At 41.3% G+C, this 26,497-nt stretch overlaps 1 protein-coding gene across 4 annotated transcripts in view; it reads right to left on the reverse strand.

Annotated features, from left to right (window-relative positions):
- Positions 1–1,696: 1,696 nt before the first annotated feature.
- The window catches only part of elf1 (E74-like ETS transcription factor 1), a 41,842-nt gene continuing 17,041 nt past the window's right edge, over positions 1,697–26,497 (reverse strand). For 3 of the 4 annotated variants that reach the window (XM_011479914.4, XM_011479913.4, XM_020706433.3), the window contains 8 exons: positions 13,456–13,742; positions 9,536–9,710; positions 8,659–8,763; positions 8,420–8,581; positions 8,232–8,315; positions 7,424–7,616; positions 5,938–6,288; positions 1,697–4,379 (listed from right to left, as the gene is read on the reverse strand). In XM_011479914.4, coding sequence (XP_011478216.1) covers positions 3,587–4,379; positions 5,938–6,288; positions 7,424–7,616; positions 8,232–8,315; positions 8,420–8,581; positions 8,659–8,763; positions 9,536–9,710; positions 13,456–13,527 — 1,935 coding nt within the window. In that variant the 5' untranslated portion in view covers positions 13,528–13,742 and the 3' untranslated portion in view covers positions 1,697–3,586. The remainder of the gene's footprint in view (positions 4,380–5,937; positions 6,289–7,423; positions 7,617–8,231; positions 8,316–8,419; positions 8,582–8,658; positions 8,764–9,535; positions 9,711–13,455; positions 13,743–26,497) is intronic. The other variant, XM_078953962.1, reaches the window with a different exon arrangement.

A 26,497-nucleotide genomic window follows, 5' to 3' on the forward strand; every position in this document is an offset into this window, starting at 1 on the left:
GGGCTTCTTTATCACTTTTCTGATGGGGAGGGGGGAAACAAAATGGACGGCTGTGCAGGATAAACTCAGATACTCAGCGTTTACCAGGTCATGGCCGTTCAAAGGAATTTCTATACTTGGCCTGAGGAATGGCCACTTTCTCTGAAGCTCATGAGCGAATTTGTTTTATTTATTATTATTTTTTTCTTTGTTGCTCATCAGAAATGCAGGAGAGCTTCACCCACAGCTGCTTATTTTCATTTCAAATAATCCCTCGTTTGTTTGGATGTGTGAGTTACTATTCTGGGGCAGAGGAGAGAGAAAAACCAATGTATGAGGAGTGTCTGTATTTAGATTAGTGACCTGAAGGAAGACTTGTCTTCAATCCGGATTTAACACTCAGCCGGTGCTCAGGGCATGAGACACCAGTGCCATCTTGTGTTGACGAAGGTGTACTGCAGGTAAGTCTAAACAAACAAATGACGGTAATTTAGCCATTTAATTCGTTTTAAATCCTTCTAAGTTTCTATGATAGTTTTTATGAATGTAATGTACATTTTTCATTGTAGATGCAGCCAGAAGACCGCAGTTTCCTCCTTTTCTCTTGCAAAAACGGAGTAAGTCTGTTGACCTGATGGTTAAATAAACTCTCCCTGCCTTCCCTGTTCTCTTCCCGCCACAAGCTGGAGGCACAATAATGTCACTCGTCATCCTTCAACCTCTCCCACTGTGAGAGGCAGTATGGCACAGCAGTAAACACTCGCGCTGTGTCAGTGGCTGCAGGCGTCACAGAAATAGTCCTCCTCTCAGAGGACCCAGCTCTGGCTCCATCTCCAGGGTCTTTGACTCACCAACCAAACAGACAGAACAGATGCTGGTAGCCTTTCATTATTTTAGTAATCCATTAAACCTCTGTTTACCATGTGGCAAGAGATCGATGAACCACTCAGCAGAGAAGCAAAGTGTCTGGCTGGAATAGGGAGAGGTGGTTGTTCTGTTTTTTTCCTCTGCATAAAGCTTCAATTGAAGAGGCTCGAGCTGGTGGTCGGGTCTGAACTTGATTTTCTGCACGTGAACTCCAGGACAAGTCTGGATTGTGCAGCACACAGCTGTGTGCATGTGGGTGGAAAACACAGACAGACGTGTTAGGCTAACCCTGCTGCCAGCCAGCTCCTTAAACACCGCCAGTTTGAACGCCCAAAAGGCCAGAAGCGACTACAGACGCACACAAGATCTGAAACAATCCGTCCGAGTGAGTGGAAGCCGTTCTCACACCAGCAGCAGCCTAAGCAAGCGCTCTCATTTCACCGTAGTGACAGACACGGCTGTCTTCAGCTCTGGGCATGTCACATACTAATGTATTCATCCACCCACAGCAACTGGAGGAGCAGTGCTCTTAAGTACAGTCCAATCAGTCTGTGGACTGCTAATGGCTCCAATCCAGTTTCCCGCAGCAGATTTGACTTTCCACTCCAAATGCCATGCGATCAAACATCCCCCAGAGCTGCAGCTTTTTTGTCCAAGCCAGAAATTGTTTCATTATCTACACGGCAAAAAATTAATAGACTTGGTATTTGTTTCCAGGTTTGATTTAATTCGTTTTTTTTCCTCTGGTTGAATTTTCAGAAGGAATCTCTGCGTAACATTTTATCTGCGTCTCACACTTGCAACAAGACAAAATAAATAAAAAGAAAACAAAATACGGAGGAAACAGGGAAAATGTTTGCTTTTTTTTTTAATTATATTGACTTATTTTTCATAAAAATCTATTCTAAAATTCAGCATAAAGGAACCGAACACAAAAGAAGAAAAAACACAGGCAGTGGACATACCTCCCCAGCCTTTCAGGGACAAATTTTTCTAGAATATATACAGTCAAAAAAATAAAAACAAAAATAAACTCAAACTGAAAGCCTGTTTAATAGTTGTTGGTAAAGACCAAGCATGGACTCAGAGGACCTGCAGATGTTTGAGCTGCTGAAGAAGCGTTTAAGTCCTGAACGGTTGGAGCTCAGTTTGTTTGAGCGTCCTCCCTCTGCTGCTGCCGTCTGGATGGAAAGTACAACCAATTTAGCCCTGATACCGCTCAGGATCAATATGGCTTCACACCCCACGGGATCAGGGGGCCAATCGAACAGTTGGCCCAAGAGCTTTTTAACCAAGTGGGACAGCAGATAAAGAAAGCGCAAAGGTGAGGTGAGACAGGTGCAGTAGAGGAGGAAGGGTTTTTTTTATATATAAAAACTCAGCAGGTTCTGGGGGTTTTTTTGCTCCATAAATGAAAAAAAAAAACTAAAGATGACACATCAAACATCTACAGTACTGACTGAATCTTTTTCTTAAATACAAAAAATGCATCTATTATGTCCGTTTCAAAAAGATCAGGGAGGTATGTCTGCTGGGAAGTAAGAACAGAAAGCACATTCAGTGGTATCTTTAAATCAGAGGATATTTACAAGAAAATATATCTAGAGAATAACAAGAAGTCCAAAATTCAAGAGAATGTGAAGGGTGATTACATAGAAGGCTATACAAGTGAAAGAAGGCGGCTTTACATAAAAAAGGACTAAATCTACCAACGATTCCTGGTTCATATTTACTGTGATTTTCCTCAATAATATTTTTAAAAAATGTGCCGTTTTGTACAGAATTTAGGAATTCACAAAATAAATACATTTCTTGTGGCCTCAAAATTCAATCTCAGTTGCATATTATATGTGTACATACAGGTGTATTTTTTTCCATACATTTATAGATATATTCTATACGTCATATAAACAGGATTTAAACCTCTGAGCCTTTAAAAGCAGAAGTACATTATTTTTTCATTTTTTTTTTATCTTTTCCACTCCCCATCTGAATGTGCCTGCAGTCTGAATATACACAGTTCTGATGCTGCGCTGTCCTTGGTTCAAACAATATGACCGTTTCCAGGGCAACGCAGTGTTTTAAGGCCGAGGCTAATAGACAGTATATGCATACCTGCTCTGTTTATATCAAAATAAATGCATAGTAAGTTCTTGAGTATCAAGCAACATCTTTTGCTTTCTTTCTGAGCTTCCTGTAAGGCACTCTCCGATTGACGTGAGCGTTTTTTTAACAGAAGACAGGTCGATGTCCGTCCATCCCAAGAGCAGGAACCTGTACGGCGAAGGAGAACGCACACGTCCACGGTTTGGTTGTTTGGCATTCAGTCACTGGTTTGGGGTTGTTGCCCTCTCCTCTTGAAGCAGTGATGAAGGAAATGAAGGAGGTGGCACATGGCAGGCAGGGATACCTTCTTTTTCTTCTGTTTGTTTGACGGTGTGTTCTGCGTTTCTTTATTTTTGTCTGTTTGGGTTTACAGAATATGATTCTACATCTAACCAAAAAACAGAAATCTTAGAAAACAAACTTATTGTTCTCTTGATTTTTCTAATTAGGCACGTGGTCACAGTGTATGTGAGTAAACATTCAATTGCGAGTCTGGTCTGAGTGACTTTTGGAGCAATATGCTGCATGATCCCTCACTTCTGGTACTTAAAGATTGGAGACAGAAGTAAAAGATGGAAATGGATCCAGCTGTTGTTTTCTTTCGGTTCGGTTTGTGCCAAAGAGTCTAGCTGCTCTAAGCCTCGGCAGGCTCTGTTTTTACCTGGATAAAGTTTGCAGGCAATTGAACAGACACAGGCAGCTCCTGTAGGCATTTGACTCCTTGCTCCGGTTGCAGGGACATCTCCCCGCGCACCTCCAGCTCCTCAACCGGGGTAAGGCCCACACTGGGGCTGCTTCTTTGGGAGGAATGTCCATTAACTACAGTCCCACTCGGCCCCTGGCTTTGACTCGAATCGATGATCACAGTCCTATAGTGAAGCTCCGCCTCACCCATCTCCATGTCTTCTTTGTCAAACGTGTGCATGGCCAGAGACGGATCGCCGTTCACCATGGACTGAAAGTAGCTAGGGTCCAGCATCTCCTCTTTGATCTGCAGCCCAGAGAGGTCGCTGGATTTCAGCACGGTGGCGATGACGGTCCCCGGCTGCTGCGCCACCATGGTCTGCCCGTTGGTGGTGTTGATGGTGACGAGGCGGGGGATGCAGTTGAGGTTGGAAGCGGCGGAACTAATGACTCCTGCCGGGGAGGTGCAGGAGGAGGAGGAGATGGCGGTCCCCAAACTGGTGAACAGAAGTTGCTGTGGGAGGTCGTCCTGCAAGCTGTTGACCCCGCCTGCGAGAGACGCCGCCTGGATGGTGAGCACATCTTTCCCACCTGCTGCTGTGGAGGGGACGGTGTGGAGAATGACCCGGGGAGGGGAGGAGTCACTGGAGTCCCCATTGGCAAGAACTGTGGTGAGAGGAACGGACTCCAGAGAGCCAGAAGATGTCAGCACCATGGGAACAGATACAGGAGTGCTGATGGACCTGATGACACAAAACAATGACTTAATCAGTCTGGATCCTCCCCTTATAGTTGGCGTTAACACACAATAAATATAACAATTCCACAAACAGCAGATATAATGAGTAGTACACCGGTCCCCTTGCTACATTGTGGTTCACATTTCCTGGTGTTGCGCATTTTTTTTCAGAGCAATTTGGCATCCTTTTTTCCTTTTTTAACAGGACATTGTGTTCTGCGTCTTGATTGGCTGTTGACCTTGTCAATCAATCTCCTGTGTCTCGTGTAATTCGTTCACTTTGCTAATTTTACATAAATCTTCAATCGCGAGCAGATCGTTGTTTGAATTGGAGGTGAAAGTTTGAGAAGAAGTCTGTTGTTAAGTCCAGGGCCTTTTTGAGACTTTTTTCTTTTTTTTTCTTTTCTCTTTTACGTTTTGCAATTTGCCACTATTTAAATTTTGCTCTAATAATTTTAATTTAAACTGTTTTTGTGGCAATCTTTGATATCCACTTTTTTAGTACATTCCCAGCTTCTTTCTTTTACAGATTGCTATTTTTGATTTTATAACATAATAATTTTTTCGAAGCTCTGATCAAAGATTTCTTCCAGGAGGAGTAAAAATACTGTATGTGTCATACCTCTTGTTATGTTGGTTTTAAACAAAGAATTTCAAAGCTAATTTTTTTTGTTTTAAACCTTCACAAAGAATTTTGGAAAATAAACTGTACTAATGGACGGGTAAACAGCTGATGTGTTTGACAAACTCAACGGTGAGTTCAGATATTTCTGAGGGTTTAAAATAGAGACAAGCGGGAAAATGTTCATGTCTGTACAGTAGAAAGTGTGTAGTGAGAAATTTATGATAAAGGTAAATGCTAAATTAAACACACAAAAAAACATTGACAATTTTTGAAAACATTGTAAACGTTATAAAGATATAAGCTGTTTGTTCACCTTGTAGCATCCCTCTACTTTTCTCTGTACATAGAAGTTTTTGTAGAGTTGCAAATGTAAAGGTCTCCTTTCCGGGGGAAAATATTGTAGTATATCTCACCCAAGAAAAATGGAGGATTAAGGTTTATAGCTCGTTTTACAGACCGATTATTAATTCTCAGTATTTTTCAGGGCTACACTTTTAATGGGTCAGGACCCCCGATATTGATTTCTTACGGACCAATTTTGCATTTTGGCAGACTTGATGTGTTTTTATTTTTTACCTGAACTTACAGAAATGGTCAATAATGGTTACGCTTGATTTATTTTGAAATGAATGCAAGACAACAAGCTGCTTAGGGCTTAGCAGAACCTACCAACAGATCCCCTCCCCCATGAAAAAAAAGCATAATTTGTGAGCTTGGTGCTGACAACTAAACTAAACATTTTTTGGAAAATAATATTTTACTGAGTTTCTTGGTGCTTAAAACATTTATTGGAGTCGGTACTTTGAATTTTTCTCCAGTGTATCCCTGCCTTCACCGTGCAGAAAATGTCATTTTAAATTCCGAAGCTGCATGGAGTCAAAATATCCAAACTGACAAGTCTGTTAGCTGTTTATTCATAGAATTGAGAGTCTGGTACCTCATGACAGATGCTGATTGTTGGACTTGGCCGTCCTGCAGAATATGAACTGACTGGAGGAGCTGCTCAACCTGTCCGCTGCCGGCATCGTGGTACAAACATTCATCGTTTGGCTCTTGCTTCATGGCTCTCTCTGTGACTTGGTTGTTTCCTTGAGCTCTAGTTTGGGCTTTGGACCCACCTCGGACCACCGATCGGCCGTTGGAGGCTCTCTGGTTCCCGTAGGCAGAGTTGGTGTCAGCTCCCGCGTCCTCGTCCTCGATGACCACCAGGTCGGCCGGCATCTCTTTAAACTGATAAACCAGCCGCTGTCCCTCCACTTTAGCTAGGATGCCTCGCTGATAATAATATCTAAAGGAAATGGAGGCAAACATGTATGAGTATAGACTGCCATTCCAGTGTGTTGCTATAGACCAGGGGTGCCCAAAAACTAGGACGCTGGCCCTCGAGGCCTGGATTTGGGCACCCCTGAAACCCTTTGCAGTGACGTCCACATGTGTTACTGTTCATTGTCACCACAGAAAAAAAATCCAAATTCAAGCGTCTCATTTTACCAATTTCCGCGGGATGATTAGAAAACTATGGATCAGCGCAGTCAAACGGGAACGGGGGCAGCCTGCAGATACCAGCAGACTCTGTAGTAAACATTTAGCGTCACACAGACCTTTGGTTACACCTTTCATCTGTCTTACGAGTGATATATATTTAGGGCTGGGTACCCTTGGGGTTTTATCCGGTAACAGTGACTTTTGCCAGTATTTAACCCTTGTGCTATCCTAGGCACTTTAACATTGGGAGTTGGGTCATCTAGACCCACTAGTCAGTGCTCTGAACCTTTTTTCTTCAATGGTTTGTGATATTCACTGGTGTCCATGGATTACATGAAATCTTTCCACCTTTATCCACCTTTGTCATGTTAGGGAGAACACGTCAATGTGGGGGTGGGGTCATCTAAGGTAGCACAAGGGTTAAACGGTGCTAAAAACTGTACTGCAATGCAGACTTTTCCCAAAAATGTGCAAATGTGAGAAAGCAGCATCACAGGTTCCTGCATAGCCTAAATGTACCTAAACTGTTTGTTTCTCCATTATTCTCACCATGTGGATGATCAATTAATATTTTAATCATTTGAAACCGACGCGCCCTGCGGCCTCTTCTTTACGGCCCCTCTGCTCTGCGTTGCGTTTGTGTGTTGGTGTGGGCGGGGCGCTCTAAGAACAGAAACCAGACGTCGGTTCTGATCTGTGGCAGACCTTGCAGCTCCTTTGTTTCCTTGCCGACAACACGGAGGGAACTGATCAAAGGCAGACAGTCAAGTGGACACGACAAAATATCGACATGGCAAAGATCAGCGGCAATGATGCTCTTTGTCTGACTCCCAGAATGGCGTTCCCACAGGCGCTGTGACATCACGTGCAAAGGGGTTTATAAACAAATCCATTAAGTTGTGTCTTCAAAGTGAAGCTCATTAGCATGTTGCTCGTACCTGAGAGCTCTCCCCATGGTCTCGTAGTTCATGTCGGGCTTGTTCTTGTGTTTGCCCCACAGCTTTGAAACCGCTTTGGAGTCCACCAGCTTGAAGATGCCTTTCTCTCTCTGAGTCCATTTGATGTATTTGGGACAGGTGTTTTTGTCCTGCAGCAGGGCCAGCAGGAATTCCCACAGGTAGATGGTGTTCCCTGCAAATCGAAGGGAAACAATCGGACTGGGTTTTATCACCTTGGTGCATCGGACACATCTGGTGCAGCCTCACAATTTATTTGGAAATGACGTTTGGGTGAGGAAAGCTGCAAGGCTCCTTCTAGTGTTAGCTGTGAGTGTGCACGTGAGGCCTGGAAGGGAATTAATTCTACCAAACCTGGGAAACGATTACTCTAATTTGTGAGATGCTTTGGTGGTTAAAAACAGCAACACTCCCTGAAGTCACTTGTATCCCAGACAGCACGGCAGGGTGATGTATATGTGTGCAGCTGAACCTGCATTCCCCAGCCCCCTCCTCTTTGTGTCACACTGAATGGTGCAGTGAGAGTTCACACAGAGCGGCTCTACCCCCTTCTATCAGAAGAGCATCAGTGTGCCTTCCAGCCTGCAATCATTTCTGTATCCCTGTGAAGCACGGCACTCTGAGATCCCCTCATCCATTAACTAGGCCTGATTCAGCCCCGGTGGACTGCAGGGGTGGAGAAGTGCTGTTTACACACTCTGCATGAGGAAACGGAGCGTTCACAAGGGGAGGAGAGACCTTGATTTTTATTGGCTCGTTACCAAAAGGTGGACTGGTTAGCGAGCCTTACCTTTTCCCTCTTTGCTCTTTTTCCTAAGAGGCAGGTTAGGGGTGGTGATGGGAGAGCAGGGACGCACCGCCCGCGGCTTTCGCACTATGATTCAAAATAATGACATGGGGTGGAAGGCCACGGTGAAATTAATTACCTGTGCTGCTAAATCTTTTATGCAGAGTGGGTTAGGAGGAAAACAGGCATACCTTTGGTTTTTTTCTGAGGTTTCAGCGAAAACTTTTGAGGATTGTCGTCCATGGATGAGGTGTCCTCGTCTAATGACACGTCAAGGGCAACGTTGTCCATCTGGTCCGGTCTCAGTGGGGTGTAAGTCAGCTCTGACTCCAGAAGAGTGCTGTAAGTGTGGACTACACACACAATAGACACGAAAATGTTACAAAAAATGTAAAATTAAAAAAGTAGGAAGCCGTGCAAATGAACTCACTCATACGCTTCTCATCCAAAATGTTGTTTGGAGACTCCATGTTGAGAAGAGCTGCAGCGGCTTCGTTTGTTTCCATGCTGTCTTCTGCTCCGGAGACGGTTGTTTCTGTCCAAAACATGTCCGTAAATTCAGCTAATTGACAACTTCATAAGTTCATATTTTGTATGCAATGTATTGAGTTAACTGCACTACAAATATTAAAACCTGTAAGATATGACAAATAATATAGATTATTATACTTGATTTGAGACACGATAACTTTAACAAGTAATGTTCCTGAAAAAGGGGAATTCTTTTTTTTTTCAAATACATCCTTAAATCGTAGTAGTCCCTGAACTCACCGCAAAGTTTGCCAATCACATCGGCAATTCAGTTTTAATTTTAAATTGAACAAATACAGTACAGACTAAAAGTTTGGACACACCATCCCATTCATTTGAATGAGAAAGTGTGTCCAGACTTTTGGTCTGTACTGTAGGTTTAAAAAAGTTTTTAGCTCTGAAATGTTTAGTTTAAAAATATTAAATAAAAGAGTTATGTCACATCTTCCACTGTCTTTTAGATCAATTTCTCCTTGTTTTGACCCTATCTATGCTTTGTTTATAGAATTATGCATGTTCACGTTGTCTCAGCGTGTTTCATCTTTTGTTAAAAACTTTAGAACTATTTGATCTTAATTTTGGGTGAATTTTTGCCATACAAAATGACAACATTTTCCACTTGGTAAGGAGTTTTATTGGACAGTTTCAGGTTCATTGTGGGGTTGCGATATAATCAAAAATCTGTGAAAAAAGAAGCTGGGGATGTACTAAAAAGATGGATATCATCATCAAACTATCAGATATTTAATTGTTTTTTATGAATCTATCTTTTGTACCTGAGAGGTCCACGCCTCCTGTCAGGATGGAAGGTTCTTCCACCACGTGGAGCGTGGAGTCCACCATGATTCCATTGGTCACTTCATCTGACTCCAGGCCTGAGTAGACCTGCAGCAGATCTGCTGTTGGCACCTGCTCCACGATCACAGCTGGGAATACTGACGGATCGTCCAGCTGAGAGCAGAGAGAACATCCACACGGTCAACGCACATCATGAGATCCAGCCGGAAGCTGAAGGTGTCTCGACACACCTGATGAGAGGCCGATAGGCTGGATTTTGGAATAAAAAAGTGTGTTTGTTTCTCCTAAAACACTTTAGAAGGTCCACAATAAATGTATTTAAAGTTCTAACTAGCTTTTGTGCATGTGTGTGTGTGAGTTTGCGTGCGTGCGTGCATTGTTTTGGTTGCCTATTAGAATATTGCACATTTGTGGTGAATTCCAGCTAATGTGGAGGCACACAGCGTGGAGGAGAGCTCATTCCTGTTGTGTTAGAACAGCCCGGAGGGACCAGCTGAAAAAGATGGGGACCAGCTGTATGATCTGCCCCACTTCTCCTAAGAAGTTAATCCTATGCTCAGAAATTATATAACCCCAAATGAATGTTAATGGACCAGACACGAGATGCCGACGAGCCCCTTCTTCATCATGCTCTGGGAATTCGAACCTTCCCGTTTTATTTCACTGTGAGCGCAGAGTGACGCGGCGAGGCCCGACGTTTACTGAGGGAGTTACAAGAGGGTGGGCCCGACCATCCCATGCCATCTGAACACTAAGCACGCTGGAGAGCTCTTCAAACGCAGATCGTGTCAAGAAGTGTCACTGGGTGGCTGGTTCGTGACGGGGCGCGAGGCGCGGGGACTAATTCTGCCCTTCAAATCCACGAGTGGCTCGTTTCTCTGGGCGAAAGCTGTTGTGCACAGAGTAGGAGCGGCACACAGCATAAGGGGCAGCTCTTATGTAGAAGTCATCAATTTATGAAAATGTCATACAGGTGTGGGTGAATAAACAAAAACAAAAAAAGAGGGTAATTTTGGGCATCTAAAAGCCCACCAGCAGATGGCAGCAAACTACTCTTCAAAGGAAATAATGTGCATTTTTTCACACACTTCAGATTGAAAAGTATGATGAGGCAACCCCTATTAAAAGTTTCTATTTGCATCATGAGATTATTTATAGTTTAAAACAAAACAAACTTTTTTAGGCTAAAAAGTTTTTTAAAAATTGGGTCCTGGTTGAACATTTTCAGCATGTTCCTTTGTTTTTAATTGGAAACCTCACGTGAGAAAGCATCAATCCCAACGTAAATGGTTTTCTGATGATAAGATTCCATAATTTAAGACGGAATGACAGAAAAGTGCAGTCGGTGGGGCGTGAAGAAAGGTTTGTGTGTCTCTTTTAGCACAAATGTCCATTGTTGGGTTGAACCTTAGGGGCATGCCAGGTGTCCAGGCCTTGAGTCTGTTTAGGAGGGGAGGCGGGGGCATTCAAGTGCATGCCTACAGACTTTTCTCTGCTACACTTTAACCAGGAAACTAACAGACCTGCTCGTTTTTTTTTTTTTTTTTTTAACAAGGTGCAATGTGGCTAAGCCTCCCCAGCAGCAGCCCCACCAGGCATTACTCCACGTGTTTATTAAGTTCCATATACCCCGTAAATAATGGCGGTATGTTGGAGCCTAAAGCACGCCCGCTCCACATGATGTCTATCAGAGCTTAAAAGATCAAAAACACGCAGTTCACGCCGTCTCAGCAGGAAAAACGGAGGGGCCTACTGGACCTATTATAACCCTGAGTTTTGCTTTGACTTCAGGCGCTATCTCCCTGACATACACCAAATGCTTTTCATTAATCAGAAGACAGACACTGTCCGGGAGCTAGACATCAAGGCTACTGTGGTTTCTTGGACTTTAATGATGTTTGGCGTCCTTGGGTAAAAGTTGAGCACACGTATCGGCAGATAAAAGGCATTTTGACTGTTGGTCGGCTGAGATCCGTGCTTCCACCTCGCCCTGTCAGACGCTAACTGAATCCCACAGTCTGCTGACAGAGCAGGAGGCACGTGACTCTGCTGTCTCTGATCTTTGAATGGGATCTGTCTTTTGTGGGGCGCTTGTACTGTCATGTTTAAATCAGGATTTGACTCTCTAAAAAAGGCAGGAAACCTGCCAATCATGACTGCTATCAACCAGGACTCTATAACTCCTACAAAAGCGGATGGTCCTCTTTATCGGCTCGAACAGTCGCAGGGAAACAGGTGTGATAAGAATCGGGTCGATTTGCATTTCTGAGTTCCCTATTTTTGCCTTTAAAAGCAATATCATCTGTGAAGGCTGTTCCCCACCCCCTGCTCTCTTCTGCTTTACCTGTTCTGCCACAATGGAGTTCAACTGTCAGTACACCTTCAGTATCCCTATTGTGCCACCATTTTCAGAACAAACAGGGTCTAACTCATCCTCTAAAACGCTAACATCTCTGGTTTGAAACAAGCCTTATCTTGCGTATTTTAGTTTAAAAAAATGTTTTTTTTGACCCACATTTCAGATAAAACTAAAAAACGTCAACTCAATGTCAGCAGTAGAAACCCAACAGTGGTGAAGCTCCACAGTTGTGGGTCTTTTGCTGGGCAGCACCATGACTGTAAATCCACAGGCTTTCAGAACAGGCTGAGAGGGTGATACGTGGAACAAAACTCTTGCTCTGGAACAATGCAAGACCTTTTCGCTCAATGATCCTTTACCCCACAGGCAGCAGTGTAACTGGTCTGTCAGGTTAGGCCTGAAGCCCTGCTATTTAGGGATCAAGTAACCACCTGCCACTCTTAGATACACACATTTGCAGATACAAGTACAGGTAAACACACATCTATCTTCACGACAAACAAGCCTGCGCCACCTTATTCAAAGGGAGAAGAGATAACCGCACAAACGAGCAGAAACAAGATTCACAGGTACAGGTTTGCACCATCTTCGCAGAAACTGCAACCTTTGTGCCCTGAACTCATGGCTGGGCCCCACCCGCTCCCTCCCACGCACCCTCACCTCACTGCAGGTTCTGCAATCTTTCCAGCCCTGTGCTCCAGCAGCCCACACTCCCATTCCCAGACCTCCACCCAGCTCAGGTCAGTGTTACACTTCACAGGCTAATCCCAGAGGCTGCACTGTTTTTACAGTTTGGCTTTAAAAACAACTAATTGATCACAAACACTATGTCAAAAGACACACTATTTGATACTCGCAAAGATTTACAACCTTGTTTTTAGACTTACAAGATACTTTCCAGGTTATTTATCTAGTCTTTGCTCTACAACTTTCCAAACTTTACTTTAAATCGGTACAGTTGAAAATGGTTTTGCCTCATTAAGAGCTAGGATCTAGAAATAATGAAATGATAATTAAAATGAAAAAATTGATTGTTTAAAAATTCTAGATTTAAGGGCTAGTTTTAGATTTTATGAGGACTTATTAATAGGGGGTCAACTTCGATAGTATTCTCATTTTGTTCACATTTTGTCATTTCCACTATTTACTTTAGTTTTTTGACACCATAATCAAATGAACCACAAATGTGTGTATAAAAACTAGAAAAATACAAACCATTTGATTAAAACTAGCAAAACAACCTATTATTCGGCTGCATACAATTCAATTTGAACTAATTCTATCTAACGGTCTACGCTATTTTAGCTTATTTTTCCCTTTATTGAATGCTTATGATAAACTCCTTATTTCTAGAATTCTTCTAAGTAAAAATGACTTGCTGCATGGACGATTCACTTTACTATTTTCACCCTAAGATTAATGCTCTTTTTTTTAGGTTCTGTCAGGTCTTGTTTTATTCAATCATGAACTGTGTAAATGAGAGGCCCAATCCAGGATGGAAATGAAGTTTCAAGAGCCGCTTCTCGGCGGGACAGATACCTGATTGATTTCGTCCATCCCGTTGCTGGCAAACTCAAACACCAGTTCACTGGGTTGTACAGCAGTCGTCATGGCAGTGGAGGGCAGAGGGCAGGGCGAAATGTGCCCACTGGGACTTCTCCGTCTCTGCTTCGCGTCAGAAAAACCGCCCCTGTCTCGTCCTGATCCCGACACGGAGACGTTCTGCGAGACCGAGACCACCAGTTTCAGAGGAGTCCTGCGGCCCAGGTGGGAGCGGCCTCGTCTCCCTCAGATGCAGAGGCTGGGCCCCGCTGGAGCTCCTACACCTGCCGAACATAGAGAGGGGGGGGTCATCATGCATGTTGGATCAGCTGAATTTTAATGAAAAACAAGAGGCAGCAACCAGCAGATATAATCACAGTGTTTGCTCTTCATAACCTGCATAGCCTTTCACTGTGATGAGGTTTTCTCTCTATTTTTTATAAAAAGATGATTTTTGTCAACAGCAACAATAAAAACTAACTTTATTTTAACATATTTCCTTTTTAGTTCATTAAACTATTTACAAGACAAGTGAGCCCACACCCACAATGTGTTTTTTAAGCTAAATAATCTGGTAAAATAATTGTAAAAAACATGTAGTAAACATTTATCATGATAAATTTCTAACAATCCAAAATGCTGAAATGTGTTTTCAGGCCATGACACAGTTTTTTAGAGGGAATTTTTAGATTAAAGAATGAATAGAAAACAACAAAAACAAAAATAGGTCATGTCCTGGTTTCTGGGGCACTCTTGAGCAGATTTTTGAGGATTCATTTTGCACTTTTATAGCACTATCTTAAGTTTAGTTTTGGACCTTCAGCTTTAAATTTAAGGTGTTAATTTCAAAAAAGAGAGAATTAGTTGATCCTGATCAGAAGATCCTAAGTTGAAAAGTTCCTCATTAATTCAATGTGACAGCAAAAACAATTCAGCAAACATCAGAAGAAATGATGTTTGATTCTCATGTAAGAACTAAAAGCTGTTCCTTCAGAATTATCTGACCCTCCAGCACAGATCACGAAACCTTCACATCAGCTGATGTAGGGATTAAAACAATGGGAGGGCCCCCCCCCCCCCACTTGAAACCCAAACGAAAGCTCGTCTGATGATGCTCTGAAAGGCTCTCTGTGCTCACCCTCAGGGACTTTTCCTCTGATCACAGAGGGCGGAGGGAAACGGTCTGTCCCCCACCGACCTGATACCAGGAGGACTTGTTTCAGGGATGGAGGATGGGAAAAGGAAGGCTATAGCTCAGTGGGTTAAACAGCAGCTCTTCCAAATGATTGATTGAGGGGGTTCAAATCCCTGAAAGTTTTGAAGCAAGACCACAAATTTCCATCAATGACAGACTGGTGTTGGAGGGAAAAAAATGACCCAAAGGCTTTACCTAATTTATTCAAGCCTTCCCCTTTATATGTTCCTCTCCAAAGCTGCAGTTGAATTATTTTTAGCCCCAAAACTGACAGGATTTTAAGAGAAGGTAGAAAACTTTGGAAAAATGTGGGGAGCATCTGTCATTTTTGTTCTTTGACAGAACAAAAGCTTGTAAATATACAGCCTGTAAAAACTCCACTTTGGAGCAGAGAAGAGATCCAGGGAAACTAAATCCGCAGGGTAGTGTGTCTCCCCGGTTAATCCCTCTCGCTGTCTGTGCCGTCCTCCGACCGAGCTGGATGCAGCTGCAGCCAGTCTGGAGCTCAGGACACCGGGACTGTGCGCAACCAGGCTCATCCACAGTCAACTCTCTAAATTACAGATGATGAGGCCATAAATCAGTCTGGATTTTTTTTATTAAAGATGCGGTTGGGCATATGTTTGCCTGCAAAATTACATAATTTGCAGCTATATATCGCAGATTGCTCTGTTGACGATCAGATGTCAAGACGCCATCAGTCCAAACAGCCCAGATAACTGCTTCAGGAGAGCCAGCCATCAGTCAGATGTGGCACATTATTCCCAGCAACAGCAGGATTGTCCCAAAAAAGCTATGTTCACAACGGGCACGTTCAATAACTGGCCAAATAGTTCTTGAACACACACTGTGTTCACACTTGACAAACAGGGAAGGGTTTCTTGTTCTTCTTCTTCTACAGTTTAGTAGTAAATGTCTGCCACCTACACTTGGAAGAGGCTTGATGTGAATTGTAAAAGCGGTACAAATCTGGCAAATCTTGCTCGTGGCTTTTTCTTTCACAACTCTACTCCGGTATATGAAAGACTTGGCGTCATATAATCACGTACAAACTGCAATCATCAATTTCTCCTCCACAGTCAATTTAGAAAAGGTTGACACATAAATTAAAGGGAACACCATCTATACGTCGCTACCAAATTCTAGTCCCTGACTCAAAGTCCAACCTGGTTTAACTGCACCAGTTTGGATCATGAAGAGAACAGACGATGGAGGGATTCTACTGCGAGGTTAGTCAATGCACCACAGTCTGCTCTGCCTGTGACTTGCTCTGGGCGGGGCCCTCTTTTGACAGACTTTCAGTATTTAAGTGTGGTTACCAGGAAAGATGCATTGAGACCAAAATGCTTAACCAGTGTCCTGTGATGAAATCTAACCCAACACAAGTGTTGCATCTAGTTCTGACATTTCTGCACCAAAGTGTTCTGAAACAGTCATTTAATCAGATTTAATACAAACCTGCAACACTATGCAAACACCCCCTTAAACCACAACACCAGTGGCTGTCGTAGAACGGACAGAAATGTCTTTCTCCTTTTTTGGTGGCAAACAAGTCTCAAATAGTGTCTGTTACAAGAAAAAAAAAACAGTTTGCTTTTTTGCCTAAAGCAGCTGCAGGTTCCAGCTGTGAGACTGAAACAATTCAGTCAAATTTGTGGGTTCACATGCGGCTCGGACTCCCCTCAGATTAAACATATGACCGTTTTGATCAGACTTCACAAGCACAGCTTTATGAAATCTTTACTTTTGTGTCAAAAGCTGAGAATCCCTAGTGACATTCCACAGTGGGAAAACAGATGTTCCGTTTTGTTTAATGAACTGAGTGGCTTAAAAAAAAGCATCACTACGTAGTTGAAAAACTTACATTTGAGCCCCACTCACCAACACTTAACTAAGGTTGGAGTACAGATAAATAGTATACAAATTTAGAGGCTGAACCAGTGGAGCTAAAGGCCATCGATAAACACAGTTTTACAGCCACAAACCTTGCATACTCTGACTAAAATTATGCATTTTGAGTTTAAAACATGTTCTTGTGGTATTTTTCTGATGATGGAGGACATGTAGAAAGAAAATTAACATAAAATTTGCATTTCTGAGTATTTCTTTTTTCAAATAGTTCCGAAACAGGCGCAGTTAAATAAATATGGTGTTGAAAAATGAGATTATTTGTGACATTAAAAAAACACTGGCCGGACCACAAGCTCCCTGCTCCGCTCTGTTCTGATGCATCCACTTGCAGACAAATGGATCCATGTACGTCTTTGTTTTTTTCTCGTCTGACCTAGAATCTGACTCAACCCTGTGCAGCTGGATAGCTCCAATATTTCTTACCATTCTTGAGCCGGTAATATTAGGTTCAGGGTTGTGAGGGTATGTAAGATAGCGGGTAGCAGCTGAGTGACGGGGGGTGGGGAGATTAGTTCACGCCAACAGTTCCGCCCACAACTCCAGAGGCAAATTTCTAATGAACTCCTATCGCTCTGCAGAAACTATGTCCAACAAACGGCGTTCCACAATCATAATTAAAAGACCCTTGGGAATGCTTTGAGGATAAATTAATAGATGATCAGAGTGGGAGTTTAATAAGAAAAAAAATGACTGTTTAGTTTAATCTGATGTAACATAAACATCCTAAATATTAGCTGTGGTTATAATTTGTCACTGTAATCCAGCCAGGCAGTCCATCAGTTTGTGTTGTTGAAATATTCTGACCAAAGCCGAGGGATTCTTCCAGTCCTTCAGCGCCTGTCACTGTCAGACATGTGGAGATCTGGAAGGAGTCCGACGCAAATACCGGTCTACTCCACCCCAACAGCATGGTGACTGCCAGTCGCAATAACAACCAATTAGAGTCAGGATTCATGAACAAATGGAGCATTCCCAGAAGGCTTTACTTCCCCCCGCTTTGGTCTCTTCAGCTGAGCTCATTGTTGACCATGAAAGGAGGTAATTTAAGCCAATTGAATGACTACGCAGTGACTCACCCTGCATGTGGTAAGTGCAAACATTGTGATATGCAAGAAAACGGAGCAGGCAGACGTTAGCGTATCAGCTCGTATAGCAAACCCGCACACTTGATTAAGAGGAAGACGCTTCAGTTCTCACGATTGCAACACAACAATTAGAGGTATTTTAAGACCCGCAGCAGCTGTTAAAAAAATTGGCGATGGCAGTGGCATTTCAAAAACTTCAGTCACTAAATATAACACGGATCTATCATGTTTTTTTGTTTTTGATTTTTACATCAACAAATCTCTTTGAAATCACAAAACTGTCATCACTGACAACTCATTAAATCTGACAAATACTTAGTTCACAAAAGCCCTAAGGTTTTAGCTTTATACTGAAAGGATGTCAGCACAAGCATAAGTCGAGCCCCATCACATAAAAAGAAGATCCTGTCAGCATGCTGTTTTTGCAGGATCCTCTGGGTTCCTGTGGAGGAAATGACTCAGTGGCACGACTTTTCAGCTCGTTACTGGAGCTCTGTGATAGCCCATATGGGTATCAAGGGATCCCGATCACTTCTGGACAGCGTTTTACACTGACATAATTAAACTACCCAGCCATGTGTAACAACAGCGTTTATGGCAACCAGGCAAAATGACTAAACAGCTAACAAATTCAAAGTAGTGTTGATGAAAGAAGAATAAGACATCTTGACACAACGAGACGAGAAATAAGGGTGCCTTAGTCCTAGAAAAAAATGAAAAAATCAGACGTGGTTTTTCAGAATTGCTTCAGCACTTTGTCAGCAACATCAGAACTGTTTTGTACACATTATTTTCTGACTGTGTAGATTTTGCTCACCACCAGGTTTTGCACAACACACTGTTTCACACCACATGTTTGAACTCAACTTTGCTGAGCAGAATAAAGTAGAATCGTCACGGCGACCCGGAGAACAAACAGTGTGTGCACCAGAATTAAGTACAGGCTGTGGTTCAGTGTGCAGCCGCAGAGCATCAGCAACGCACACAGCACTTCATCCCAAGCAGCCCTCACACAAACAAGCTTCAAATTCGTTGTTTTCTGCCATGGCAGTCCAAAACATGACAAATAGAGCTGCCGGTGAGGTTATTATTAGTATTGTAACTGTACAACCAGCTTCAAAATGTTTGCATGAATGTTTGAGCCAAATCAAGCGAAAAGATAGGTTATTGGGCTTTGCTTTACCAGGGTCAACTGAAGACTGAGGGAAAAAAGTCACCTCAAATGCAAGTTCTCAGAAAAAGAATGGAATTTAATCTCATCTCCTGCAATTCTTGTACTTTTCCACTCAATCTTTGGGCTCTGGATGAAGCACTGCTTCCCCCCTGTAGCACATATTCATTTTGCCAAACATCATTTGGTTTCAGAAATGTAAATGAGGCATTTGTAGCATCCTAGCTTTAGCTTTTAGCTTATAGCTTTAGCTTACATTAGCTCTGTGATAAAAGTTATGTTAAGTCCTCAAGGAGTACAGTTAAAAAAGTCTTCCTAGACCCCAAACTGTTTTATTATAGTTTGATCACTGCTTCATTCGACACTTTCTTGGTCAAAAATTTTTAACACAAGTTTATCACTCCTTAGAAAAAGTAGTCTATTTAAGTGTCCTACAGGTTTAATTATGTAAACTATGTCCGAACTCCCTCGCTACATCAGAACTACTAAAAAAATGATATAGTGCTGGACTATCTAGTGCCCTGAGTTTTAACTGTAAACCGGGCACTGTGCTCACTGTTTTTATTTTTTTAAACGGAAAACATTACGTCACAGATTTTCCGAAGAGAAAACCTAATGAAAACAAACATTTTCTAAAGACTATTTATGAGTCCACTGTGTTCTGATGATGAAAACATGGATGATTTATGAATAGAAAAAATATATATAGTTTTTTTCACATGAAAAATGCTTCATTGCAATACATTGTGGTCAAAATTCACCAATCTAGTGAGCATTTATTCACACTAGTTTTCCGCAGAGACTTCTAGGAAATTTATAGGGCACTCAATTTTGGAACAGCTCCACAAAATGGTGAACACACTTTATGGTGCACTAAGTAGTGAGTAGTGAAGGAATTGAAACACAACTGTAGCCTTCATTCCTCAGGGAGTACAGTTTAAAAATGTCCTCTTAGACCACATTCCTGCTTCATTCCATATTTTTTCAGTCAAGTATTTATAACACAAATGTGTCTCCCCTTGGCAAAACATAGTAAAACTATTATTCTATAAGAACTCAGAACCATTTTTCCTTAAAATGAAAATTATGTTAGATATACGACAGACAAAGTGGAGCAAAGCACACAGATGTTTTTGTGGTACACTGATGTCACTACGGGTTCTTATGGGTTAAGTATGCTTGAATATAAGTATAGCCAGTAGTATACTAACTTCTCACTAAACTGGAACATTTTAAGTTTACAATATAGCCTACAGATTGTACATAAAAAGTAAACTTTAAGTACACTGCCTAACAACGATCATAGACTACGTATTATTGTAGTCCAATTAAATAGACCTTTTTTTTTCCTAAGACTCCCACTGATCTCATTTCAATTTTTTAAAAGTGAGAGAAAGTTTTTTTTTAAACTGTGGGCTGAGGTAAAACTAGGTTTTTGAAAAATAAAATCAAAAAAGACACCCACAAAGTGACCTGTGAATTCTGCATTGACAGGAACAGCATCAGCAAGCAGAGGGTTTCTGCTGCTTCCTGTCTGTTAAACCACACTCAGAAGAAAAATTCTTCTTCGGTGTAAGAGCGGAAAGTTCTCAACTCCCCCTCCTTCCCTCTCCGACAACATGCTACTCTCATAGACATGTATTTGCTACACAGGTAGTATTTCCTGCATGATTCATAAAGAAACTTCATGTAGTGGGACATAAAACATTCTTTAACTCATTCGTGGACAATTTTCCTTTTCAATTCTTTGATTAAATCTAGTACTGACTGAACAGTGGAATGTGATTGGTTACATAAAAACGTACAAAATAAGAGTCTAAGCATTTGGCGTTTGCTACGCTCTGGTACTTTGCAGAAGGTGGTGTTGTTCTAAAGGACCACAGAGGCTCTCTGAAGCCACACCTGTCATTTAAAGATATCTCCTACCCCACAATGCTGACACAAGGAGAGCAGAGGCAGACAGCACTGCCCCCTCCACCCCTCCACACACACATGTATCTACACTGTGAGTCAGTTTCAGGCAAATTCTTAGAAGAAAATACAGTTCCTGTTACTTCACTTTCATGTAAGAATAAAGCTCAGTTGTGTTTAGCACACAAATGCACTGCTTTTCCGTCTGGAAAAACACCTTTCAGTCTTTGACTCTAACCATTTATTTAAAATTCTATTAATTCTACTGCTATTAGGATTACAATTGAAAACTAAATGCTGTTGTTTGCTTTAATCATCCGTTTCTACTATGTGGTAACAGGCCACATGCCGCAGATAGGAAGAAACTGACGTTTTGAAAAAGGACAGGAAATTGCAGCAAAGTATCAGAAAGACAATTGCACATCTGAACATGCTGGCTGTCTCTCTGGTGCTCTGAGAATACCCCTGCAGATCTGGATGTTGTCGGTAATTCTGACCTAAAGCAGTGTGTCTAAGTGAAATAAAAAAGCCTCATCCACCCAAAATCATTGCTTTGGGCAACAGCAGTCATGTCAAATGTGTGTCTGAAGCCGGATCTTCCAGCTAAGACAATCAGCCTGAAGTGACGTCTGAAAGCTGCAATATGAGAAGTGAATGTGAAACCTGCAGTGGAAAAATGACCTTACAAACTATAATAGAGCATCTATATCCCTGCAAAAACTACAGTTTAAGAAAATTTAAAAGAAAAATGTTTTATTTTCTGTCTTGGAAGGAAAAGAAATCTTATCAAGAAAGTTTTCAATGGCAGAATAATCTTATTTTAAGAAAACATGTCGACGTGATCAGAAATTTTCTTACAATGGGAATTCTTAAGACCATTTTTTCTTACATCATTGACAGACACATTTTTTGCCAATCAAAAGATGTTTTTCAACTTTTTAAAGCTTTTTTTACTTATTTCTGAGGGGCCTGGTTTTGGATCTTTAATGGCTTTTTGGCTGTGACACAATGAGATGGAATTAGTAAAAAAAAAATTGAAAAAGAAAGAAAAATACTTAAATGTAGATCTTATTTGTGTGTATGAGAATTTTTCAATGTTTTCCAAAGTAAAGAGAAGCAATATTGTGTCATAATTTGATCTCTGGAGGCTACTGCCATAGCAATTATAATTTGCATGATTTGTAAATGCTACTCTTATATTATATGTGTGCACTTTGAAAAAAGGTAAAACTCCTAAGAAATGATATATTTTTAAGTTAAACATGTGTAGCTGAAACTTATTTTTACAAATTCTGTATGACGGTTAATTATTCTCGCTTCATATCTGATATGATCCTCAGTGAATGTGCCAAGCAGCTGTGTGCACCCCTTTCTGTGTGACAAATTCTGACATAATTCTAAGAGGAAAAAAATATTTAATAAAAGAAAAGTAGAACACACAGGTCTGTGCGGCTGCATGTCACTGCCCAAATATCAGAAATATTTCCCTGTGACTCGTGTTGTCTACTATTGCTATGACTGCTGTGAGGATCTATTTGACGTATGACTTGACTGGTAGAAAAACCTTAACAAGAAAACTGGACAAAATGAAAAGGAAAAATTCAATCCTAGTGGTGGGATTTTTTTAAACAGCAACAACTAACCCAGTTCTTGACATGCCCAGAGTATGACGTGTTTACATTCATACCACTGCTGACATGTCACAGCAGAAGAACAAGCAGAATACCTAGAAAAAGCTCTGCAGCAGAAACCTGAACAAAGCAACATTAAGGATGACTGCTACCGTTCCCTCCCGAACTTTAAACAGCACTGTCAATATTGTTCTAATACAGTTTATCGCACTAAAAACAGCTATCTCACAACAGTTTGTTATCTCAAAAAGCAACATTCCCCCTGGAGTTCATCTTCAGCGTGAACTTTGCCAAAAATACTTGGAGCGTTACACTGAAGAGGGGGACGTGCTCAGATGGAGCTCAGAAATCTCTGGGCTCCAGGTCTGAGTCAAGGTGGAACAGGGGGGCCTGGCTGCAGCACAGGAGGCCGCATACCAAACAGGTCTGAACACACTCGCAGCAATGTGGGGTGAGAGCATGCTTCAAGATGGAACAGAGACACAGAATCTCTGTCAAGTTCCTTTTGCTTCTGACAGTTGGAAGCCTGACTTCCTTTTTCTCCCTCACTGACAGGGACTCTCTCTCTCATTTTCTATTTTAACATCATGGTTTTTTTTTTTATATGAGGCACTTTTATATGAAAAGCGTGCCTACAATCACCAGACTGCTAACTCAGCAGTAACAAGATTCTGTAAGAAAATCAGCCGCCCAGCACAGCCTCCATCGTTTATGCTGTCTCAAATTAAAGCGAGTTGAGACATGCTACAGCTCCTTGTTTTTTTTTTGTTTTAAAGTGCTTAAAGATGGGTTTTGTGACCTCTGGACAGGGCCAGAATAGACGTCGTGGTGGGTTTTTATACCAAACTATTTGCTACCTCTGCTTTATTTAGTCATCAGATAGTGTTATCAGTAAAATCCCCCTGCTTTAAGAAAAAGACGTCGCTCAAGCAACTCTCAGAAATGACACTCACAAGTCTTTTTTTATCATTCATGTGCTAAAAACATAAAAACACCACCCAATGTGTCATTTCTTCACTCTGTCTTGCAGACTCCTCTGATCACATTTCTGTTAAACAGCTAAATCCGCTCTTCTCGCCTGATCCTTCATAAGTCCTTACAGATAGGACCCCTCACACTGAGGCGGCTTAGCCTTTTTAAGGCAGCTTATCTTTGCACAATTGGATACTGGATCAGTGTGGTGTAAGGTGTCACTAGCCAATGTTTCCACCTAATTCTTGATGCCGGTCAACTTGTGCCTGCTTCTACCAACCAGAGAGCAGAGTTCAGGCCTTTTAACAAACCAAAGGGACACTTTAAAGACTCACAACGATGGAAGAAAAAAAAATGTGTGTGTTCTTGTAGCTTTTTCACATGATGGATAACATCTAAAAAGAAAATTAAGCTTAAAAATTGGATTTCTAAATAATTCTTTCTGAAGCAGGAGCACAATAAAAAGCCACAGAAGAAAAACGTGTCGATGCTACAATTGGCAGACCACAATTTCCATTCTGATTCATCCACTTACAGAGAAATAGATCCACGAACGTCTTTGCTTTCCTCGTCCGAGCAGGAATCTGGATCAAAACTGTACGGCTCCAATATTGTTTACCATTTTTGTTACACTAATAATGTTAGGTTGGTGTGAGGGGCTGGAAGCTAGCTATAAAGCTATAAATTGTAAACGGATAGATGACGGAAAATGGGGGCGGGCTCACTCTGCACCACAGAAAATGTGTCCTAGAAAGTTTTGCATAAAACTGGCTTAATCATTATTAAAAGAGCAATAGGAACGCTTTTACAATGATGTTCGGAGTAGGACTTCAATAAAGTCGTGAAGACTATTCTTTATTTCTCACCAACATTTAGTCTGTTTCTGTTGTTTTTGTTTCTACATTGTGTAGCTAGAAACTGACGACGGTTCTCCGATCACCTGTTTGGAGAAGTACTGAAGGTCTGTGCAGGAAGCAGAAGGACAGCCTGTCCAGGTAGGTCAATATTTGAGAAAGCTTTATGAAATATACCTGCTTATGACAGTCAGCAGATGAGGAAGTCACCACCCTCGTGGAGGAGATGTGCATATGTTCACTTAGAGAGAAACAGCTTTTTTAATCAAATAAAAAAGGTTTTAATAGGATTTGTTTTCTAACAATACCAAGATATTACCAAAGCTTCAAAAAAGGAAGAAAATCTGTGAAATATTTATCAAAAAGTTGTAAAAATCTGTGATAATTAGATGAACCTTCACTTCAATGTGACTTTAAATGAGAAAAGCTGGGAGTCATACTCCCAAGGGGGGTTGGCGTTGTGTAGTCCTGATGTGAATCACAATCCAATAACTTAAAGGTAAACAAGGTGCGGCTGTTGCTATGGAGCAATGACACACAGGGGGAGAGGGCCTGCGAAGTGGGCTGTGAGATCTTGCTGACGACCACCGGTGAGCGCGGCCCACATCGCTTCTACCTGTTGGCTAACATGCTGCGACCAGATGGAGCCTAACTAAACTGCACAAGCTGTTCAGCGTTTTTTATGGAGCATCTCAAAACACAGCTTTTCAAAACAGTTGTTTCACAAGAAACGAGGTGTTGCGTGCATTCGCCAGAAAACGCAGACTGCCTCATGTTTTTTATTCAAAGCCTAGATAATAAATGACAAAAAAAAAGAGATCAGGAGATTTGATGTACATGAATCTATTGCTGATGAGCACAAACACAGCTGGAGACATTGTGCTTCTTCATGAAGCCGAGAGAAAAAAGAAAGATTTGAGATATAATTGTGTCTCAAATACAATGACACACACAAAAGAGACAATTCAGAAGGTAAATGACTATTTGAGGACCACTTGTAGCTAAATTAAAAGCCTAAGGGTCTTTTTACTCTAGCATTACAATGTAAGGTGAGAAGAAAACTACGGCGTTTCAATTAAACAGCAGCGGATTATTTTAGGGACTCATTCCAAAATAAATGAGCAGATAAATAATCTTAAATTCCAGCCACATCTTAAAACATTGTAACTCCAGGGTTTAGTAAGTTACTTAAATTCTAAAGGCCATTGTGGCTTTTCCAGATGAGAAGGTTCTGCTAAAGCTTGGACACTATATTTTGATACTGGCAAATATTTATTTAAAGACGATCAGGATATTTTTCCAGGTTCTTTTAACATATTTTTGCTCCACGTCTTTCCAGGCCTTTCGTAAAATCAGCCCACTTGAGAATTTTTATTCTAGAAATAAGGAATTTCTTATTATAAAGGGGTCAAAAATCTTTTACTCTATCCTCTCGACAATAGAAAAACTTGAATGAGGCCTCAAAAAAACTCATATTTTACTTTTTGGTTCAATTATAAGGATGTCCAACAAATGCTGACATGTTAGACTGGCATTCATTGTCATTTTTGAACCCAAAAAATGTAGATTTATGGGGATTTATTAAAACAGGCCAACTTGTGGTAACATGGTATTCTCATTTTGGTCTAAAATGAGTCATTTCCACTTATTACACTAGTTTTTTTTAATCACTGTAATCAAAATGAACTACAATTAGGTACAGAAAAACTCAAAAAACACAAACCATTTTCCTAGGATTAGCAAAGATTATACTTAATCTTGGGCCACACACCTTTTAGTATGAACTAATTCTATCTAACAGGGTTTTTTCCCCTTTTTGAATTCTTGTGTCGAACACCTTTTTTCTAGATTTTGATATCTTATTATAATATTTACCGTGAAGTAAAATTTACTTGGACAGATCAGTTTACTACTTACTAGTGATTTTCTTCTTCAGATTAGTGTTCTTTTCCTATTTTTAGGCTGCCTCTTTTCTCAACAGACACTGGTTCAGCTGGATATGTGGAACCAAAACATCTGGAAACCCACTGTTATGTTTAAAAATTCATACTTTTATTTCCTTTTTATTTAAATTTACACATCTCTTTAAAAGAAAAGGCCACTTTAGCTTAGAGTGAAATGTGACAAACAACCCTATGACGGAACACGATCACAGAGCTACAAACACAAAAGACAAATGTGTTGGATTTCTCTGTTTACGCTGCAAATTGCCACAAATGACCGGTACTTCCAAATAAACACAAGAGAGAGTCAAGATTGACATTTTCATGCCATGGTGGTAGCTTTTATTTAGGACGCCATAAATCTGC

The sequence above is a fragment of the Oryzias latipes genome, chromosome 10, assembly GCF_053564925.1.
Source record: "Oryzias latipes strain Hd-rR chromosome 10, Olatipes_Hd-rR_3.1".
NCBI lineage: Eukaryota > Metazoa > Chordata > Actinopteri > Beloniformes > Adrianichthyidae > Oryzias > Oryzias latipes.